Raw genomic sequence first — 21920 nt, forward strand, 5'->3', positions numbered from 1 at the left:
ATTAAAAAAAAAAAATCAGTACACACACCCCTACAGTAATCACAGTCATAACTGATACAGTTAATAAGCAAAGAATGGCATTTTTTAAAGGTTGCACTCAGACAGAGAAGTTCATAATTCCTGCTGTGGAACTGCAGGGAAGAGCTCACCTTTGGCCCCCAACATAGAAAGACTGGAAGAGTTTTATCAAAGTAATTCTTCAGTCAAACATGAATCTGCCTAAAGCAAACAGAAACTACTCATATACACGCACAAGTACCTACTTATCTGGTTCATATACATATATACACACATATAAAAATATATGTGCAGCTCTCATCATTCTCATTAACACTGTCCCTGCCCATGGCAGGAGGTTGGAACGAGATAACCTTTAAGGTACCTTCCAACCCAAACCATTCCATGGTTCTGTGATTATCACTCACCTTAGGAGAAAGCCAGGAAGAAACAGCCACCCCTGTGAAGAGAGGGCTTGTTCCCTGCCAGCCTTGCACCAGCCACAGCTGCTCAGTGCTCCAGTTCCCTTAAAACGGGGATTACACAGCACACCTGGGAGGTGTAAGGCTAAATTCCCCTAATGATGAGGTCCTGAAAACCTCCTGCTGGTTCAATACAATGAAAACTGGGAAACAAGATGATGTAATGAGCATTAAAAACTTCTATCAGCAGTTCCCAGTGACCCCACACAGACTGAACTTTAAACTCAGCTCTCCCCAGTGACATGTGTCACCCACAGCCCTTCCTGACTCACACCCCGAAATCACATCAAGGCCAACACCAGCAGCAAGTGCTGAAACGAGCCACAGGTGGGACCACCATTCAGCAAACGATAAAAACGAACCCAGCACCAGGGGCAGCGTTTAAAACATAAAGAAACGGGCTTAGTACCTATACCTGTCGCGCCTTCCGTCTCGGCCGCTGCTGTAGCTGGTGCAGAGCTTGCTGAAGGAGACCAGCTTCAGGTCCAGCTCGTTCTCCAGCTGCCTCGCCTGTTTCCTGAGATCTGCGCGGGGCGGGGGGACAGTCACGGACCCGCCCGGGGCCCCCGCGCCTCGGGAGTTCCCGGTCCCACAGACCGCCCGGGAGCCCCGGGGAGGGGAACCCACAGGGTAAGGAGGGACCCTCATGGCTGGGGGAGCGCCCCACGCCCAAAGGGGGTCACGGCTGAGCAGCCTCAGCCCTGCCCCACAGCCGCGGGGCTCCGCGGGCACCGGCGCCTCATGGCTGACGGGCCGGCACCGCCCGCGCCCGTCGGCCCCCCGGAGGCGAGCAGAGGGGCCCCGGCGGCGGTCCCGCCGCGCCGTGCCCGGGCCGTGCCCCAGGGGAGCCCCGCGGGGCGCGGCCGCCCCGGCCCCGCCGCCCCCGGCCCCACTCGCCTTCCCAGTAGTTGCTGCTCCCCGCCGCCATCTTTGTTGTCCAACGTCAGCTGCGGGCCAGCGCCGCCGAGACGGGCGGGACGGAGCGGCCCCCGGCACGGGCGGGCCTCCCACAGCAGCGCCGCCCAGCGGCCGGGCGGACACAGCGCCTACACCGGGCGGGACGCGCCGCTCCTGCTCCCGACCCCATCCCGATCTCCCGGTGTAGGTCCCCCTGCGCTGATCCAGATCCTGCTTCCCCCGACCCTGATCTCCCGGTCCAGGTCCCGCTCCCCAGGTCCAGCTCTCACTCCGCCGGTCCTGGTCCCGGTCCCCCGGTCCCCGTCACCGTCCCGATGCCGCTCCCCCGGTCTCGGTCCCGCTCTTCTCCTCGGCCCCTGTCCAGATCCACTGATCCCGGTCCCCCAGCCCCGCTCCCTCTCTCCCGGTGTCGATCCCCTGGTCCTGCTCCCCCGATCCCCGTTCCCTATCCCCCGGTCCCGCTTCTCCCGTCCCGCCCAGCGCCCTCCTCACAACCTCGAGTCCCCCCTGTCCCGCAGCAGCAAGAACGAGAGAACCCACGTGGACATCAAAATAGTTTTATACAGATTATTGATCTCAGTATAACAGGTAAAAAACAGGCAGCGCCCGAGGGCAGAGCCGGGCCCGGCCCCGCGCCGCCCCCTCCCCTCCCGCTGCCAGGAATCGGCGATTCAAGTCCCTTTTAAAATTACATTTGAAGGCACAAGTGCACGGAGCGACAGCGACAGCGGGGACCGGCTCCTCGGCCCGGGGCACGGGCGGACGCACGGACGGACAGACGGACCGAGGGCTCGGGGGAGCCGCTCCTGCCTTCCCAAACTGCTCAGGAACAGCCCCAGCGCTTGCGAAGCTCTGAGCACAGAGCCGGGGCCAGAGCCAGGCACCCCCACCTGGTCCTGCTACGTAGGAAAAGTCTCTCACGTTTGCAAAACATCTCAAATCCACTCACCTTAAATATACACACCTACTCCAAGCTAAACTGCGAAATTCACTCTGAGGGAAAGGGCCAGGACTTATTGCTAGAGGGACAAAGCACGGCCAGCTCTGCCCGTTACCTGCTGACAGAGCAAACAAAGCCCAAACAGAGCCCTAAGAGCCATTTGCAAACCCGACTTTAAATAAAACCTACTGTGTCTCTTGTTAAAGGAGGAACAGTTCAGAGATGAGGCAGGATTAATGCTTTTGTGTGCTGGTGTCCTGCAGCCTGGTACACATGGAAAAGGGACATGGCCCAGGACTAAAGCCAATCCCCTGCTCAGCACGATGAGCTGGGAACAGGCTCAGAGATGTTCATGGTTCCTGCAGAATCAACAGGACAGGGGGGACAGGAGTGTGGGGAATGCTCAGCCTCATCTCACTGTTCCCAGCACACCACCTCAGCCACACCTTTTCATGTTTTGTAGTAGAATCCCCTGTGGAACAGGGAAGAAGGTACACTGGTGACTAAGGGTTATCTCTGTGCCCCCAGACAGCTACACAAAACCAGATGAGATGATGAGAATGACAGCACAGCCACGTGGTTCTGGCAGGGCATCACCACAGGCAGAGGTGAGGAACAGCCTCTTCCCCAGGTGACATGGCCCAACAGCCTTAAAAGGGGAACACACTGTGCTGTTCCTCCAGAGGAGAGCAGGTCAGAGCCCTGCAGAGCAGACCCCATCATCTATTTGGGTGCAAACACCCCCACCATGGACACCACGTGCAGGTTGCTCTAGTGGACATCCCCAGGCTGCTGGAGGACAGAGCAGCTCAGGCCAAACTAGAGGCCTAAGGCTCCTGCACCCCAGAGATCAGGTCAGTGGGGCAAGAATTAAAAAAGAAAATGAGCAGCAAGAAAATAAGTGCCTATTCTAACCCCAGCCTTCTGCCCAGAAAGCACAGGAACATCAGAGATGCATAAAGGCTTTAGAAATCAAACATTTCAGCCATTCTTCCCCTCTGGACATCCCTTCTATTCCCCACAAATCCTGCATGTCTTGGGGATGTGTGCTGCAGCTCCTCTTTACAACTTCCTGCCAAGTGCTACACAACAGAATTTGGCTGCTTTTCCCTCCTCCTTCAGCACAATTCAGCCCTTCCTCACACCTTGCCCCCAGGACCCACAGCAGCCTCAGCTGCAGCCACACATACAGGTGGAGCTCCTGCTCTACACTTCAGGGACGCTGCAGGAGCAGAACAGAACCGAGCCAGCAGCTAATTTGCTGCCTGCCATCACCAGAGCTTGGTGACTGAAATGGTGTTATGCGGAAATTGGCAAATGGTGCAGCTTTTCTTCAAAATTTAGTGCTAAAGTTGGGCCATGGATACTCCCATGACCTCTCCCTGAAGCTCCAATACAAAGCAGTGGTATACAGATTTCACTGTTTCCTCCTGAACAAAGGTGGATTTGAGCAAAGCTGATCAGGTGGAGCAGTAACTGACTGCTCTTCTACAAATCAGTGAATCCATTCCCTTAGAATAACCTTCAGCTGCTCTTGCAGACACTGAGCTGTGGTAACATTAACATGAGACTCCCACAGCCAAGCCTATTACACAAACAAAACACAACCAGGGGTGACGGGGATAAAGTTTCTTTCTTCCCCAGAAGTCAGGAGCAGCCCTGTGGCAGAGCTGGCAGGCAATGGAACTCTGTCAGAGTGCACTGAGGCTCTGACTTTCTCCAGCTCACATCAAGAACGATGTCATGTCCTCCAGCTTTCAGGATGCCAAGTCACCCCCTGAAACTAATGACACATAAAGAGATGCTCCACAACCACTGCAGATCACACCAGGCCACAGCATCCCATGGCGGGAAAAGCTCCAAGGGAAGAGCTGAGAATCGAAGGCTTTTTTTTTTTTTGGTCTTTTTCCAAGGGCTGCCCTGGGGAACATTGATTCACGTGAAGGATCTGGCTTCCCCCAAGCACAGAGTGGAAAATATCAAATCAAAACAGGTAGAGAAACCTCTTTGGAGTGTTGTAGCCACGACTCCAGGCAGGTCTTGGGGCACTTCCCCACCATCTATTCCCTGTGCTGAGATGCTGGGGAAGTGCTAAAAGCTCTGCTGGCCACCCTGTTAAGTTGCCTTTCAAATCACGTCATGTGACCCTCCAGATCTTCACCCAAAAATGTACCAACACCATGTCATTATCCCAGAAACAGCCTCCAACACCCACTGATTAGCAGGTACATTAGGACAGAGCAAACAGAGGGAAGTTGGGAGCTGCCACCTGCCCCTCTGGAGGACACATCCTGAAGCTAAGGTTTCAAAACTGAACCACAGGGACCGCCCCCCACAACCGGCTCTGGTCCATGGCAACCTCCTTTCCTGCCCGGGAGGTGTCAGTGTTTGCTGGAGTACAGTGTTTCTTCTTCAGTGTCCGTTTCATCCTGGAATTCGTGGCTCAGCAGGGATTTCTTGGAGCCAGTGGACATCATGCGGATTTCGTCCTCGTAGTCGTCGTGGTGCTGCCGGAGGCGGTGGAAGCCATCCTTGTGTCTGTTGGACTTGATTGAGCAGACACACCAGATGATGCAGGCAGTGAGGACCAGAGCAGACATACTTGCACCTGCCAGAGAGAGGACACTAATGTTAATGCCATGTTCCCTCACCACAGAGGCTCCCAGGCTTGATCCATCTTCCCTCCTACAGTCACAACCACTTTCCTCACCTCACTGTGACCCTGCTCCTTCCTCCTAGGCCATGGAAGACGGGAGAGCTGATCCCAGAAGAGAACAGCACTCACTTTATTTTCTGTGCCTGCAATCTAGGAGACCATCACCGAGCTCCTCTGCAGACCACTGGATCTAAACTCTCATCCTCCCCAGGTGCTTCCACCTTGATAACATAAAATAATCTCTTAATGCTCACCTGGTGCCACACCACCCAAAGAAACCTTGGGGAAGCAAAAAGATCTCCTAGCTCCCAGCTCTACACACAAGCTCTCCCCATTCCAGGCATCTCAAAGTACGTTGTGGACCCCACAAATCCCTGCAACACACTTCCACCCTCCCTCCTGCTAGCCCAGCATCACCAGACCCAAGGGCCGTTGGATCAGTTTGCATGGAAAAGTGTGTGTTCAAAAGGGAAAGCTGGAGATGGTTTAAGTCTGAAGGCTGCTTTCCCAGTTCAGTGGAGGGTCACCATCATCATGAACTAGCACAGAAAGCAAAGCTCAAAGCTTTGATAACAAGTGTCACTTTACCTGCAACAGTTATAACCAGCTCCCTTGGCAGTCCAAAAATCCTGTTTTCTGTGTCAAATATTATGAAGACAGAGCTGGGTGCATCATCACGTACAAAGACCTGCAGAAAGACAGGAGAGATTAGATCATCTCAGTTTTCACCTGTGTTGGGTGTCCAGACAAGAGAGACACTTGTCATCCACCCAGTCCTGCCCCAGTCAGCAAAAACAAGTGCAATGAAAAGAGAAGCTACTGCTCAAACAACCCTGCTGTGCTGGAAAGTTGTTCTCCATCCATTGTATCAAGGCAGAAAACAGCTCCTGATGGCACATAATCAACAGCTAAACAGGGAAGTCTGTATGTGCAGGGAGTGGGGGAAGATCTCTGACAGGGACATTCACATACCTTGACATGTTTCTGCTGGTACCCATTGGCTATTGCATCGATGCTGTGAAAACCTGGAGCCAGGAGCACGTGGAAATAGCCCCCTTCTTTAGTATAGACCCTCAAACCCTCGTTCAGAACAATGGTAGCTTTAGAAATTGGCTTGCCACTCTTGTCTTGGACAATCCCATGCACTCCCTTATGAACCTGAAATGAAGCATTACAGACACTTCACGTTCAGATCCAAGCATACAGTGCACTTGGAACTAAAATAGGATCTAACCTTCCCCCCAAAATACAGCCCCCTTCCCAGCCCTGACCCCCACAATAAATAACAGTGCATGACACTGCAAGGCAACACAGCACAGATGTTTAACTCTTGTGTCAACACATGTCCTGGTCACTTGCTGCCTCTGTTCAATCCATTCCTCATACAGTCTAAATTATGACCGTCTGTAATTACACAGCACCAACAAAACCACAAAGACTCTCCGTGCTGTTCTCTTCCTCTCCCCCTCCCCACTACCTTCGCTCCTTGCCAGAATTTCCTCCCACAGACTGCAGCTCACCTCCACGAGCATGCTGAGGAGAGATTTCCTGTGGTCTGCCCACAGGCCAGGAAGCTGTCCAGCGCTCGGGAAGTAGCAGCAGCTGGTATAAACAGTGATCTCAGGACAATGACCAAATGTCACGCTGAAATCCTGCAAAAAACACCATCGCAGTTACAAAAAAAGAGGTATTAAAAAAGCTTTGCCAAAAGCAGCCAAAGGTGAGGAAGTTTAGCCCAGATATCAGAAAAAACATGCTTTTTATTGGTCATTTAGCAGATGTGGAAAGCCTTGTGCCATGCAGCAGTACCTTCATACTTCCCAAGTGACTGTGCCATTCTGAGCCACGGATCACGCCACCAGGAATATTCTCGTCTGTGAGAGCAAGAACACAGCTGTCAGACAGAGCTGCTCCAGCAGAGTCTGCCACAAGCTGACAGGGGGTTAAAAGATTCAACCAAACATACCTGACTTATTTGGACAGCCTGGCTGGCCCAAGTGCATCACTGGGTGGTTGTTTGCATACAGAGATGCCAAATGCTTCAGTGTTTCTTTGTTCTCCACTACAACGAGAAAAGTGAGACTTTGAGAGTGCAGCTCCCATTCCCTGGAGGGGCAGATTCCCATTCTAACCCCACAATCCTGTACTAAACAGTGACATACATTGTTCCAGGGGCATTCCTGATTTCCTCTAACACTGAGGGGCTGTATCAAAAGTACACTTTATACTGGCTTTGGCAGAGGAAAGGTTGAAATACTGTTGTAGAAACAGAAGTTGTAAGTGTTCTGATCCCTAGCTGAACCCTGAGAGGTTTTATAGCTTTACTTACAGACTGTCAACTCCACATACAAAGGGCTGAAAACAAAGGAGGTTACAGAACACCAGCAGCACAAAAAGCTCTTACACCACGGGGTCACATGAACTTCTGGAGAGACAGCCCGAGGGTAACTGTGCACTCAGTCATACCTGACTGGGTTGGCTTATCATAGGGGTAAGTGACAAGAAGGGATCCTCCATCCAGGGCAACAGAGAGGCTGAAATCCTGCTTCAGTATCAAGTTCTCCATGATGGCTTTGGTCTCAGGCTCCCGTGTCGCAGAGTGCCGGGTGTAATTGCCTGTAAATCAGAACAACAAATAGAACCAGTTTCCTCAGCGGTTTGAGGGGCCGGAAATACATCCTTTATGTCTGAAATTAAGTCTGCTGCATGTATTAAAAAGCATCTGTTAGATCTCAGCAGATGCACCTGACTGACCAAGTAAAGCACCCAGTCCTCACTACACATGGGGGGAATTCATCTGCAAAGCTAAACAGACGTGAAACATCACTACTTCCCCAGGCTATTTAGTTTTGTGTTGCAGAGGGTATTTCATGTGTGTCTGCTCACAGCAATGTCACAGTACTGACATTTTGTTAAGAAAGCATTTGGAACGATCCCAGCCCAACTTGGGCACAGAACACTTACTCCTTAGGGAGAGTAGGCATAACACTGATACAGTGCTATGGATACAGTTACATGGAAACCAGAAAAGCATGAAAAAAGGAGACTGTTTCTGGGAAGCATGAATGGAGAGCATTTTTTCAGAGATGAAAGAAATCAATGAAGAGCAAAAATATATTAGGTGTTATCTGACCTCTGGACTATTCCTAAAGAACTCTGCTTCGTCTCTTGCACATAAGAGACTGCAAATTGCTGTCTGTAAGAGGGATTCAAGCTTTGGAAGCTTCCCAGCAGCTGTGCTGCCTGGTCTCCAGGGCAGGAGCGCTGCCCTCTTTACAGGCAGGCCCTGTAACTGAACAACTCCACCCAACTCCAGAGCACTTAGCAGGAGACTCCTGCAGCAGCCTGCATTTCTACAGGGACACTACACATCACTGCTCTGGTTTGCTTTACTTGTGAAGTCTGTGTCCAGATCTCTGCCGTGAGCATTAGTCCGGCCTATGTTTGACGTGCAGCCCCTCTCCTGGGCGATCTCGCGTCCGTCTGGGTTCAGGGAAGGCACAATCACAATCCGTGTCCGGTCAATCAGCTGAGCAAAAGGAGAAACAGTACATAAAGTGCAATTAGTAGGGCTAACTCTCTGTACAGCTCACTTTCCTGGAGCTCATCCTAGGAACCACAGTTTGAGGTTCCCATTCACTCCACGGATCGCACACCTCCCTATTACACACGGGATCACCGCAAGCCCCAAGCCAGGGTTAGCAAGACAAGTCCCTCCCAGTGAGCACTGCCATCTCAGGAAGGCTCAAGGTGGTCCCTTGCATTGGTCCCTCACCTTTGTAACAGCAGCGTTCTTCTTGTAGTTCATGCAAAGGAATTCTGCCAGTGTCAGGAGCAGCTCTGTCCCAACAGGAGCATTGCCATGAATACCGGCAACAAAGCGGATCTTGGGCTCCTCAGGTTCAGACTGGTTGGGCTTGTTGGAGATTTCAAGGGACCAGATCTGACGGAACTCGACACTCTGACCCAAACTGCCAAGAGATGAGAAATGGGAGTGTCAGCTCAACTCCAGCTGCAACTCCAGCCTGACCTCATGGAGAAACCCCACTGTGGAAAGGAATCTCCTTGAGGAGGCTGCAAAGGCAAGTGAAACACAACCACATCCTGAGGGCAGATTTGCAGCAGCACTGAACAGAATTCACCAGGAACATCAGTTTGAACAGCAGCATCTGTGGAAGAGCGTATCCAGGACACCCAATGCTCCATACATCTCCATATAGCCCATGGGATCATGATAAATGTGGAACTGCTGGATGCCTCTGTGCTGCCAATGGTGGTTTTTGGTTTGTTTGTGGGGGCTTTTTTTCCTTCAGAGCAGGATACACCTGGACATCAAACTAATTTATCAAGCACCCAGTGTGGAGGACAAAAGAGGCCTGTTCCCAGTAATGCAGGAGCTGTTGCTACAGTCATGCCATTAAGCTGGCAAATTGAATGCAGGGAAAGCAAGGAACAGACTCAGGGCTCATGCAACTGCAGGGACAATAGAGGCTACAGATCAGCAAAGCAGCCTTGGCACCAGTGGGGACAGCACATGAGCACATTGTGCCTGGTGACAACAAGCAAATGAGGTCCTGGGACAAAGGGATTTGTGCTTTCTAAAGCTGACAGAGGGTAAGGTTACAAAGGAAAGCAGAGGATGGCAGCAGCTGGTCTCCTGCAGGAGGGCAGAGACCTTGGCTCAGGGCAAGCTCACTCAAACATGTCTCACACTACTGAAATCAAATCTGGAGGCAGACAATGAAAAAAGGCCATCTGAGATTTGTAAGTCAAACCAGATCATTTTTGATGGGGGCTCTTTAGCAGGGTGGATGTCAGAAAGGATTTGGAAAAGAAACGGAGAGCACAGAGCAGAGATATCTGCAGAAGCCTGGGATATCAACACTGGGAATACTGCCAGTCCCAGGCACACCTGGGGAACCAAGAGCACTCCAGGTTTAAGTCAACAAAATGACGTCTCAGGAAAAAGCACACAGATACACTCCCTGCAGCCACTGCCCAGCCACCATGTCCTTACACACGGCGCTCCCTCCATCTCAGGGAGCACAGGGAAGGGGAAGGATGAGCTCCCCATCTGTGTTCCCAGCTCACAATTGCACAACATCCCTACCCCAGGCTGCTGCTCAGGGAGGAGCTGAGCACTGCTGCTTTGTTTTCACCTGGTGAGATTTGTGATGTGTGGGTAGTTCAGATAGAGGCCTCGGAGGAACTCGGAGAGGTCCTTGTACGGGCGGTACCGGTACGGAGCCACATCCCGGGAGGAGGTGAGCAGGAGCCGCTCCAGACCATTCTCAGCAGAGAGATCTTTGATCAGGGTCTCAAACTCCTTCTCGGTGGGGTTGCTGGTGTCTGGGGTGTTCAAGACCAGCACCTTTCCCTCCTCCACTTTGCTGTCTGTCCGTGAAAGAGTGAAGTTGACCTGCACCCCACCTTTGCTGCCAACTTCCACCATCTTAGTGACTGGATCATACCTGCCCAGGGAAAAGAAGGTACAAGGAAACATCAGGCATTTGAGATCTCAGACAACAGGCCATCCCTGTCCTTACTACATTTTCACATGGGACTGCTATTGCTCCCCAGCCCTAAGTGAGAAGGGTAGAAATGAGGAGCAAGAGCAGTTCAAAAGGACATGGGAACGGCAGGAGGACAGAGAACAGCTCAGGGCCCAACATGGCGTTGAGCTGCTTTTGGCTCAGGTGTTGCAGGGTTATGTGGCAGACTGGCAAGACAGCAAGTCAGGCTGCTTTAACACAGAGTTTTGGCAGCAGTTGAAGTGATGAAGTCATTTCTGTGGGCAGCTGCCTGGAAGAGAATTTCCCCTAAGGACACTGAGTTATCCACTCCTTCAACAGATCACCTCCAAACAAGGGAAGATTGGGACTGTACACCAGAGCCAGGTGAGCAGTCTCTGACATCAGGGTAGCCTCACACTGCTCTCTCTGCACAGGCCAGAGGGCAGGAGAAAGGCCCATTCCTACATCTGCTGTAGGCAGAGGGGATGGGATGCTCCTGACGGGGCAGTCAGTCACGCAGCCGCCCGCCTTCGTGCCGTGGCTCGCTCACCCTCGGGCAGACGCTGTGATTTTGTACGTCCCCGGGACCAAGAGGCGCCAGTAGTCTCCATCCTTGTAGGTGGTCACGGGGTGGTTGATGTCGGCCACGCTGATGGTGGCATTGAGAATGCCCCTCTTGTCCACAGCATCCAGCACAAAGCCCCAGACGCCGAGGTGAACCTGCACACAGACCCGAGCCCTGCTGAGAGACGGCCCTCCCTGACATCCACACTCCCCCACCTCCCAGCCCGGGACTTCCAGCATTCCCAGAGGAGCAAGATGTTCCAAAAGGGTTCAGGTTAGACTGGCCAGTAGCTGGTGTGGTCAAAGATCACCTGATGAGTACAATGAGCAATTGTTTGGCTCAGAGTGCCAGCACGGCACTCTCTGCTCCACACCTTTGTTTGCACGCCCCAGGTGTGCAGCAGCCCTGGCTCAGGTAGGAACAGCATGTAAGGACCACTCCAGCCTAGGGAAAGCCAAGGTAGTGGTACATAAAAAACCCACACCTGCATCACTTGGCTGCTATTTCCATACAGATTTTTGGTATGTTGAGAAGGAGGGGAGAGAAGGAGTTGTGACAGGTTCTGATGGGGATGATTTCTGAGGAGCAGGTACCTGGTTCGGCCAGGAAGCAGCACTTGCTTCAGCCCACAGACCAGCCTGTTCATTGTGGCATGTCTAAAACAAACCCCAGAGGCAGCTCACACGATTGCCTGAGGTCCAAGTGTCCCACCTGTTTCATGAACTGCAGCAGCGATCGGCGGTTCTGGGCCCAGTACTTGGGCAGCTCCTCAGCTCTTGGGTATTTCACACAGCCCAGCTCAATGGTCAGTTCAAAGCAGTTTGTATGCAAGTAATTCCAGTCTTGCATCCCACCTACAACAGGAACGTAAAAAGAATTTTGACAAAGTCTTCTGAAGTATCACAGCTAAACCAAAATATCAGACAGCAGAGAAAGATGAAGTGAAACTTGAAGGGAGAAGGCTTTTACACAGGGCAGGATTCAAGCTTCAAAGGGATGCCAAAAGAGCAGACAAATAACCTTTCTTCTTGTAAATACCTTTCATGCTAATAAAGTGCTGTAAAATTTTATGAAACCATTTTGCTAATAGCCGGGAAAACTATACTATAAATTCCTTCCCCCAGGAATAAGTTTATCTGAGTACATTATTCAAGAGGTTATAAAAGAAGCCCATTAATCTGGGCTGACCAATGCAGAGCTCCTGACTGATCAGACTAAATTATTTAAGCTGCACATGCATTAACTTGGAGACAAACAGTGCAGGAGATTTAGGGTGTACTTTACCTGGAACATTGTACCACTGAGCCCCATTAGTGATGCCGTGTGGGAAGTACTCAGTGGGGTACATATCCTTACAAGGGCTTCCCTGGTACATCTGTGCATTTTCCTGTAAAACAAGATGCAACATGTGAAGCTGAGTCTGCACTCCACAGCCACTGGCACTATTGTTCTACCATCAGTCACATGCTTGGTGTTACCAAACAGAGGTTCATGTAGAGGTGTGTTTGTATGGCTGCAGCACCAACTGCTTCCACACCCAAACACAACCCAGAGATACCCTTGCCCTCCTCCCAGCCAGTTAACAGCATTTTCCAACACCCTTCAACGTGTTGTTCCCTGAGCCTGCACAGAGCTCTCCTCCCTCAGTGCCTGCAGATGGAATGTGCTGGACATCACTCATGGAACAAGAGTCTGCTGTGGGACCCTTCTGCTGTGCCTGCAACACTAGGCACCCACAGTACCTGTGCCCACCTATACCAGCTGCTCGGGAGGTTCCCTGGAGTTCACCCATCAGGATGATCCTGTTAGAGCCCTACCTTGGAGTAGGCAAGTGCCAGCTTCTGGAACACAGCATCGTCTGGGGATTTACTGTATATGGCTATTCCTTGCTCATCATCATCAAAGGGGTAATTAACCACCAGAGAACCTGCAGGCAAAACAAGCTTTGGCTCATACTTGTGTGCTTTCCCAGTCTTCCCTCGGCATAGTAAGGGAAATTATTCTCCAGCAAGTGCCAAGTCTTCTGTTTCTCAGGACTTGGCATCAAACAAAGCATTAAGCCCAGTGGATAGAAAAGACAACAGAAGCACAGGAAGAGATAACACCACATCTAGATGAGAAGGTGAACCAAAGCCACAACACATCAAAGCTTTGGCTTCTACACGAAGGAGGGCTGAGCACAACCACATAATAATTGCTTTCACAGGGAAGTGAAAGCAAGGGGAGGAATTTCCTACAGCCTACATGATGCTTTTGACCCAAATGATGCAGTTTTTCAGCCTTCTGGAATTTGTTACTGAAGGTTTTCCCTATGGAAGCTGTACTAATAGCACCATGAAGCCCTAGACACCACTGCTGCTGGAGACCTGCCAGCCCCCTCATCCCCACACACGGTACTTCTGCACTCCAAACAAAACGTGCTGGCACAAAGCAACCACCTGCAAGTTACCACAGCTACAAGCCAGCAGACAAACTGTCTAGGGAATAAACTGTAATACACAGAGACTTAATTTAGATTATTCCAAAAAAGATAATTAAATTACAGCAAATTTCATAGTTCCGCCATGTGATTCAAGGCATGGAACCCTCAGGATTGCATTCACTTTATAAACACTGTGAAGCCTTTAACAGCCACAGCTCTGCATCCCATTCCCAGACCAGCTGCTGAGCAAGTGCTGACAAGAGTCCATCCCCATCTGCCATGATCATTCCCATCTGCTCCCTGCAGAGAAGTGGTTGGGATCATCCCAGCAGCCTCTTCAACTCTGCACAAACATGTTTGGGGACATGGTTTTTCACCCTATGTTTCCACCTTCTCCTCCATCTTGAAGCAGGAGAGCTCCTCAGTGCACACCTAGAACACTGTGGAGATATCCCTGCAAACTCCCATCCCACAAACCCCAGTACAGAGAAAGGAGCTTGGTCGTGGTACCTCCATGCAAGTTTGCCGAGAGCACAAACGGGTAAGACTTCAACCAGGCCATGACAGCAAGAGTTTCTGGCTGTGGAGGGTCTGTCACGTTGACAAACTGATCTGGGAAGTTCCGGTTCAGGTCATAGTTGTTGCTGTTGTTTCTGCCAACGGTACCTCCTTTGTCTCCTGAAAATTAAACACAAGTTCAAGCTCGTGCCTAGTGAAGCTCCCACTTCAGCACAGAAGCTTCACCGAGAGAGGGGCACCCACGCTCTCCCTCAGGGAGTGACCTGCTCTGCACAGCGATGCCTGGGGGCCCTTCCAGTGGATGTTTGCTCAGGCTCTCAGTGCCACTGACACCTCAACCAGCAGACAGGCACCGAACCATGAACAATCTCTGCAGCCGGATGTCGCGACCACAGAAACCTCAGAGCTCCCCTTCTCAAACCAGCCGGACAAGTTCTTTATTAGACCTGAGCAGAGCTCTGCTTCCAGAAAGTGATTCTGGACAGACTTTGTTCCGCCAATCTGCAAGAGCCACGTAGTTTTAAGACTTCCCTGAAGGATGTTTTTGCCAATTTCAACCTCATGATAAAAGTCTACGTTATCCATGGACAAGTGCTCTGCAGACAGCCTGGCTCCCACAGCACATTTACTGAGAGAATGGACCAAAGCACAGCAAGGCAAGAGCTGTGTCAAAGAAATGTCTTTTTTTAAAATAAGCCCTGGATTACCATAAGGGGGCCCAAAGAGGGGCAGTATATAGCTCTGCTGAAGCATAAGAGCTCTCTCCAACAGCTTCCAGCATCCATCAAGCACCCACATCCTACAGTGAGTGTCCACCCACTCATCCCCCAGCACCAAGTCCCTTCCCAGCCTCCCTGTGCAGAGAGCACATCTGCTCCAGCACAGCTTCCAGATTTCCCAGAGGTACCATGAACCCAAAAGGCTTATTCTCAGAGCTAGAAACCCCACAGATATTTCAGCACAGACAGCAATACCTTCCTGGGATCTCTCATAGCCATCAGGGTTCATAGACGGCATGATGTGGATCCGTGTGCTCTGAACCAACTCAGTCACTTCAGGATCTGTGCCAAAGTTCTTGCAGAGGTACTCGATGAGGTTCAGGAGAAGCTCTCGCCCCACAACCTCATTCCCATGCATGTTCCCGATGTACTTGAACTCCGGCTCACCTGCAGACACATGGTGACACCAAAGAGACAATTACAGCCATTACATTACAGCTTGGAGACACCTCACCACCCTGACCATTGCTCTTGCAGGTTTTGCTGCAGGGTATTTACCTAAAATTTACCCTTCTGCTCCCACACCACCAAAAAGAACAATGTCTCAGGGAAGCCCCGTGCTCCTTCTGTCCCCAGAGCTTCATGACCAGCACAGATGTCCCCAGCAATGCTCTTTAACACACAAGTGCCACCCACTGCACTCGCACTTTTTACACAGGATATGCAAGGAGCAGCTCAAACTCTGTTGAGACAGAGGCCAGCTCTACCCTCCTTTCTGCTCTGCCCACACTCTCCCATGCAAGGGGTCTGTCACTTGCATTTGTGCCTCGCTGCAAAGGATTTCTCACATCACCTGCTTCGTGGACGCCGGGGTTGTCAGAGATCTCCATCACGTAGAGCTCCCGCAGCTCCGCGGACTTGCCGACGGAGTAGAGCCGGGTTATGTTGGGATACTCGTTGGCATAACGCCGCAGGAAGATCTCCATGTCCGAGAAGTGATGGTGGCGGAAGTCCACGGGCTGGATGGGTTCATGGAGAGAGGTTGGATTTGGGGCCTCTGCCAGCACAGGGGTGGGGGTGACGGTAGTGGCAGGAGCCGGCGCTGTCGTGAACTGTGTGACATTAAGAGCTGGTGGCATCACAGTTGGCTGCAAGGAGAAATTCACTTCTGTTGCATCTCCCTCCTTCACCTCGACGTTCTCTTTGGTCACTGGTGTGTAACTGTGAAAAAAACAACTGGCTTCAGCAAGGAGGCTCTGCAAACAGAGGGAAAAAAACCCCTCCAGTCCCTCCACCCCACCAGCCCAAACACACCGGGATATTAATGACCTTGTGAGAGATTCACCAGGAACAAGCTGATGGGACATATCCCACTACCACTGAACCCAGCTCCACTGCTGTCCTTGCTGTGTCAGAGGCATGAGTTCCTGTTTACAGGCTCAGCAGGGAAGAAGCCCCAGGTGTATCACAGAACTAGCCAAGAGGCAAGTTACACATTCACACCCAGGCTTGGGACAACACAAACTCCTACTGGGGTGACCCCACTCCGCTTTCTCCCTTTGCACAAAAGTAAGATGCAGTTTGATATAAGCAGTCAAACAAAGGCGACAAAAATTCTGTGTATTCAACAGCACCCCACTGCAACAGGGCACAGGGTGAGCAAACACAGCTGCAGCTCTGAGCTGGAGTCCTTTACAGCCAAGCCCCTTAAACACATAAGGTGCTTTGGGGGAGGAAAACAAGTGAAGGAAGAGGAGGAGTTGGCAGTGTGGACACAGGCTGCCACAGAGACATTACCCCACGACAACTGCAGTCACGTTGTAGGTCCCAGGCACAAGCAGTCGGTGGTAATCCCCAAATTTGCCCGCTGTGATGTTGTGAGCGATACCAGCAACGGCGATGGTCGCGTTGTCCAGGCCAACTCCAGTGATTGCATCCTTGACAAAGCCTTTCACACCAATGTGGACCTGAGGAAAACAATGCAAGGGCCTGGCTGAAGACAGACAACATCAGGGGAACCGTGTCCTCGGCCAGCACCCATCGGTCCCTGTAACACTGCACCTCACGAGGCCCCTCTCAGCAGAGCTCTGTTATTGTGGGGGTTGTGGGAGCTGTGGCAGGACCACAGAGATACACAACAGCTTTGTAGCCACCGACCTCCACACAACAGCTGTTGCAGCTGTGTTACCTCATACAGCAAACAAAGCCACAAGAGCACCCGAGCACGGTGCTCCCAGCCCGTCACAGGCACACGGGTTTCCCAGCTGCCGCCCCCACACCCATCCCAGCCCACACTTACCTTCTCAATGAAAGCAAGGAGAGACTCCCTGTTGTTCTCCCACTCCTTCTGAAGCTCAGAGGCTGGAGGATATTTGCAGCAAGACAGCTCCAACGTGATCTCAAAGCAGTTGGCCCACACATAGTTGTAATCCTGCATCCCACCTGAGAAAGGGAGGCAGAGACATATCCCAAGGGCAATGCACAGGCATCCCACCACGGGATGCACATTTCTCCCTGTCCTTCAGCCCCCCTCAGCCTCTCCCCAGGATGCTGCCCCAGCTCCAGAGGGAGCAACTTAAGGAGAAAAATCAGGTCAGATTATCATGACAGCCAGGGAAGATTGAGCTCCATTTCTCCCAATAACCAGCACTCTGGGCCACAGACAGGTCAAAGTGACAGTCCCTTTGGTCTCACTGCTCCATCAGCTGAGCTTGGCAGCACAGCACTTGGAAATTCATATGGATTCGTTTTACATTTCCAGACACAACAAACCCAGTATGCCAGGGCAGGCACACCAGATTCTGAACATTCCCACTGCTGAGTCCTTCACTGCGCATTCCAAAATACCTTCACATTTGTGAGGTCTGCCTGCAGGAGAAGTTACTTCACCTGAAATGAGCTTGAGGTCTCTGATATAAAAGAACACAATGGACTATCAACCTGGGAGGTGGCAGCTCAAAATTGATCTCCCAAAAGCCTCTTAGCAAAACTCCAGACAAGATGAGAGCAATGCTTCCCCTTCTCTGCTTCCTCAGCTGCAATTTTCCTCCAACTTCTTATTAAAAGATCTGCATTTACTTGATATTTAGAGCAGCCCTGGCAGAAAGTCTGACAAGGTCTGACACGGTGAGAGTGTGCAGTGAACTGCAGCAAGTCCCCTTCAGGAAACTCTCTTCTCAGTTTGGGAGGGCAGCAATGCCTCCCTCATTGCCTCTCTCATTGCCTCAACCCCACAGCAGCCAGGTCCTGCAAGAGGAGTACAGGACAGATTTATGCACCTGAGAAAGGCTGAGAAACTTGTTCTTGGCCAAGTTACCAGCCTCCTCCCACATTTCCTCTTTAAGGCAGCAGTCTCAAATCAATTTAAGGATGTTGCAGCACCTGGAGACAGTTTGTTAGCTTAGTGCTAAACCAGCCAAACCTCTGTGAGCACCACAAAACAGGAGTGCACAGAGCTGTTCCCCTGTGTTAAGTTCACCTTGTTGCTCTTGCCCTTCAGAGAAACCACAGGCACTGCTACGAATCAAAAAGGTCACCTTGTCCCAGCAAGTGTCCTGACCCCACTTGCTGAAGTTTACATCCAGCCCTCAGCAAGCAAACCTGTTCCTCAAACAGGAATGAACCACGTACCAGCAGGACCCGAGGTCTGCAGGTATCACCACTCATGATCTGGAGCCCAGACCTGAGCATGCTGCTGGACATCGCAAGTGTTCGGCCCTCTAAACATTTATGGGAGCTTTCAACAGTAAAAAGGACATTCCAAAACCACCACAAGTCTGTGAAACAGGTTTCAGAGTCAGCCCAACAAATCCCACCACATGACTGTAGCCAGACGTCATGACCACATGAGAGGATTGTTCCCACCACCCACTCAGGCACTTGGGTCAGCAGGAAAGACACCCCACAATAAGTTTTATGCGTGCTGATGATGTCTTCTGGCTTACACAACCTTATCCAGTTACAACCCAGTTAGACTGGCGTGTCAGACTGCAACCACCGAGCCCAGAGACCTCCATACCCCAATGGAACAACTCCCAGTGTCAGCTGGACACAGCAGCCCGGGCAATGGGCCTCTTCTGGATGAGTTGAGGAAGTCAAACTGGCTCTCAGAAGCCCATCTCTCAGGAAACAGCTACATATTTTCTCCACAGGAGGCAGATGCAAAGTCCAGGAGAAGGAAAGCAGAAGGCCTGTGGCAGGTGTCCTGCAGAACCCCAGCAGGCAGGTGTGTGAGAAATGCAGGCTCTGTACTCCCATCCTCTGCCTGGGCCGCCGAAGTGCTACGTTAGTGCTGTGCCCATAAACCTCACTTGCTTTGTCTGAGCAGTTTCCTAATCATTCCCAAGCCTCTTCACAAGCGAGGGACCCTCTGTGGCACCGGTCAATTAACTGCCCAGAACGGATCGATATCCCAGTGCAAATGCATTACCTGGCACTGGCAGAGCCTGTGTTAATGCACAGCCAAGAAAACCCACCAGCAGCACTCTGCCAAGCAGGGGAGGCTCACAGCAGATGTGACGGCCCAAAAAGTCAGGGACCACTGCTCTGAATTCAACAGCCCCACTGCAGTCCAGTAAAGCAGGGAGGAACTGACAGCATAAAGCAGGATTTAGAACAGACCTCTGGGAAGACGTGCAGGATGGTACCACAACAAAGATGTCCCAGTTCCTCTCAGTTCCCCTGGGAGTCTGCTGCTAAGGGAACGCGAAGCTTTTATTGTAACAAATTAAATGTCACTGGCGGCCAGGAGAGAACTGCAGCTCGTGCAGGGGCTGACAGCAAAACAGGAAAGAGACTTTTCTGTCCAGCACAAGGGGCCAGAAAGTGTCTGAGGGCTTTATAACTCTCCAACTCAGTTCAAGGGGTTAGAGAAACAAGGCCTGTGAATCTGATCCCCCCTCAGCTCTGTTCAGCTCCCGTTACCAGGCTCAGAACAGCAAAGCACAGCAGGCTCCTCTCTCGCCAGTAAACACCACGCGAGTGAAACAATTTGCCAGCCCATAACCATCTGCTCATAGCAGGATGCTAATGCATTTGAAAACATCCATACGTAAACCAGAGCCATTATGAAACATATTTAGTGCTTCATCTGCCATTCAAGCAAATTTAGGACAGATACTCACCCATAATAGAGCAGCAACGGACTAAATTAGAGCTTGCTACATCGATTTTGGTAAAACTGTCTCTTGGAGAAAGTAGTGCACTGCATTCTTGAAAATTTGGATTGTATCCATTGCACATATTTGGCCTTCACATGGCTCTATTGCAGAGCAGGACAGTTATTTTTACAGCATGTGGAATTACGTATTTTCCCCACATACCATCTGCACAACCTCTCTTGGCTCTGCAGAGATCTGGAGGGGTAAAGAGAGACCTGTGCTCAGGCAGGAGTAGAGCAGAAAAAACACACTTGAAGCAGAGAACTGTCAGACTAGAGGACAGTGCTTCTCCTCTGCTTGAGTAATAGCTGGGATAACCTGATGGATTTATTTCAGCACTTTTAATCACAGGGTGTCTTTTAGCAAAGACACTGCAAAAAGTTGGGGTTTTTTTAACACTGCAAAAAGTTCCAGCCTCCCCATGAAGCACTATACCCATGCTGTCAGTGAGGAAAGAAAGGGAAAATGAGCAGCTTAGCGTCACAGCAAGCCAGTCCCTGGCTAGCAGTAGGTCACAAATATGCTCAGAACAAACCTCTCTCCTGCTCTGTCCCACTCCCTGAGCATCAGAACTGTGCTTCAGGCAGGGATCCCAGACCTCCTGCAGCACAAGCACTGCAGAGCTCACACTGACAGGCAGGGCTGCCTCTGCTCCCTGCCAAGCTCAAATCAGGGGAATGCAGCTCTCCAGAGTCAAGCCTCGGGACCCAGATACCATAAATACTCCACGTGCCAGGAGAAGCCTTCCAGGCCAGCCAAGAAGGACTCTATTTTCAAACTGCACCATGCAGAAAACTAATTCCAGCTCTCACTGGAGCTGACATCAGGAGATAAGAGACCCGCAGCTAAGTTAAAGCAGAGACATAGGCCATGTCTGCTCTGCAGAGAGAGCAGATGGCACCAAGCAAGCTGGAGACGTGATTCAATATGTGGCATAAGTTGCTGACTCTGTGGATAGAACCAATTGTCTCACAGCAGGAGATCAGGGGAGCACCAAGAGCAGCACCAAAGAGGCAGAGGAATGTTCTGGTCTATTAGTCTGCAATCATTAAAACTCAGAGGAGGTGAGGTTTGAGCCTCCAACTGAAGAAGCTGCATCACAGCCCAGAGCAGCAAAACCCTGCAGCCTTCTCTCAAAGAAAAGGGCAGAGTATTCCCAAGAGCTGCACCAGCATAGCATTGCCCAGCAGTTCATGATAGACATGAAAAGAGGCATCAGACCCTCAAAACACCAAGCCAATGTGTTTCTCAAAAAGAAAAAGAATTTCAGTAAGAATTTTATGAAAACACAAACACAGAAGTGCAGCAAATTGTGCACAGCTCAGAAAGACGTGGCTGAGAGCTTCTACCAGAGCTCACTCTGGGCACTCCATGGAAACAGAGGCCACCACAGCACTGCCATGAGCACTCTTTTTAGTGAGTGTTATCAGCACTCATTTTAACTGCTCTGAGTTTGATGCCACCAAAATCTGTTTGGAAGCTCAGTGTGGCTGGTAACCACAGACAAAGCAACCCAGTCAGCACTCAGGTAACCTAAATCCACTTTCAACCTGAGATGTACCTTCCAACAGAGGTCAGAAACATCTCAAACATTTGGGCATCAAAGAACCCAACTAGCAAGAAAACAACTTTTAGGAAGGGACTGCACATAACAACAAACTTTCCAGGGCTGCCCACAAAATACACTGCTGAACTTCATGATGAGTTCAGTTTCTGAACTGGGCTCTTAACAACAAAAAGGCAAACCACATCCTGCCCACAGATCAGACTAGAGAGGTTTCTTAACTGCTTTCTATACCCTAGTCCATGGGGGTAAATGCATGCATTTACTTGATCTGAACCAGCCACTTGGTAGTTAAAACCCTTAAAGGTTAAAAAGGAAGGAAGAGAAAGAGCATGCACACCAGAGATAGCCTCTAAGAAGCATCCCAGTCACAGACATGCTTATCTACAGCAGCTGGAATGCAGGAGCCAAATTCAGCTGTTTGGCAGAGACCCATCTTTCTCTGCGCACACTTGACCTTAGCAAT

General features: G+C 51.0%; 2 protein-coding genes across 7 annotated transcripts in view; both read right to left on the reverse strand.

The window, feature by feature from the left end:
- The window catches only part of GOSR1 (golgi SNAP receptor complex member 1), a 28734-nt gene extending 27273 nt beyond the window's left edge, over window positions 1-1461 (reverse strand). For 2 of the 3 annotated variants that reach the window (XM_027690926.1, XM_027690928.1), the window contains exons 1-2: window positions 1377-1461; window positions 889-1003 (exon numbers count right to left, since the gene is read on the reverse strand). In XM_027690926.1, the coding sequence (XP_027546727.1) occupies window positions 889-1003; window positions 1377-1407 (146 nt within the window). In that variant the 5' untranslated portion in view covers window positions 1408-1461. The remainder of the gene's footprint in view (window positions 1-888; window positions 1004-1376) is intronic. The other variant, XM_027690927.1, reaches the window with a different exon arrangement.
- Window positions 1462-1938: 477 nt separating this feature from the next.
- The window catches only part of CPD (carboxypeptidase D), a 35969-nt gene continuing 15987 nt past the window's right edge, over window positions 1939-21920 (reverse strand). For 3 of the 4 annotated variants that reach the window (XM_027691150.1, XM_027691151.1, XM_027691148.1), the window contains 19 exons: window positions 17031-17173; window positions 16529-16698; window positions 15585-15952; window positions 14987-15178; window positions 14004-14171; window positions 12889-12998; window positions 12356-12458; window positions 11783-11925; window positions 11057-11226; window positions 10153-10464; window positions 8769-8964; window positions 8366-8522; window positions 7460-7609; window positions 6960-7055; window positions 6803-6867; window positions 6514-6645; window positions 5966-6151; window positions 5582-5681; window positions 1939-4945 (listed from right to left, as the gene is read on the reverse strand). In XM_027691150.1, coding sequence (XP_027546951.1) covers window positions 4719-4945; window positions 5582-5681; window positions 5966-6151; window positions 6514-6645; window positions 6803-6867; window positions 6960-7055; window positions 7460-7609; window positions 8366-8522; window positions 8769-8964; window positions 10153-10464; window positions 11057-11226; window positions 11783-11925; window positions 12356-12458; window positions 12889-12998; window positions 14004-14171; window positions 14987-15178; window positions 15585-15952; window positions 16529-16698; window positions 17031-17173 — 3188 coding nt within the window. In that variant the 3' untranslated portion in view covers window positions 1939-4718. The remainder of the gene's footprint in view (window positions 4946-5581; window positions 5682-5965; window positions 6152-6513; window positions 6646-6802; window positions 6868-6959; window positions 7056-7459; window positions 7610-8365; window positions 8523-8768; window positions 8965-10152; window positions 10465-11056; window positions 11227-11782; window positions 11926-12355; window positions 12459-12888; window positions 12999-14003; window positions 14172-14986; window positions 15179-15584; window positions 15953-16528; window positions 16699-17030; window positions 17174-21920) is intronic. The other variant, XM_027691149.1, reaches the window with a different exon arrangement.

The sequence above is a fragment of the Neopelma chrysocephalum genome, unplaced genomic scaffold, assembly GCF_003984885.1.
Source record: "Neopelma chrysocephalum unplaced genomic scaffold, ASM398488v2 Primary Assembly neopelma1_82, whole genome shotgun sequence".
Classification (NCBI taxonomy): domain Eukaryota; kingdom Metazoa; phylum Chordata; class Aves; order Passeriformes; family Pipridae; genus Neopelma; species Neopelma chrysocephalum.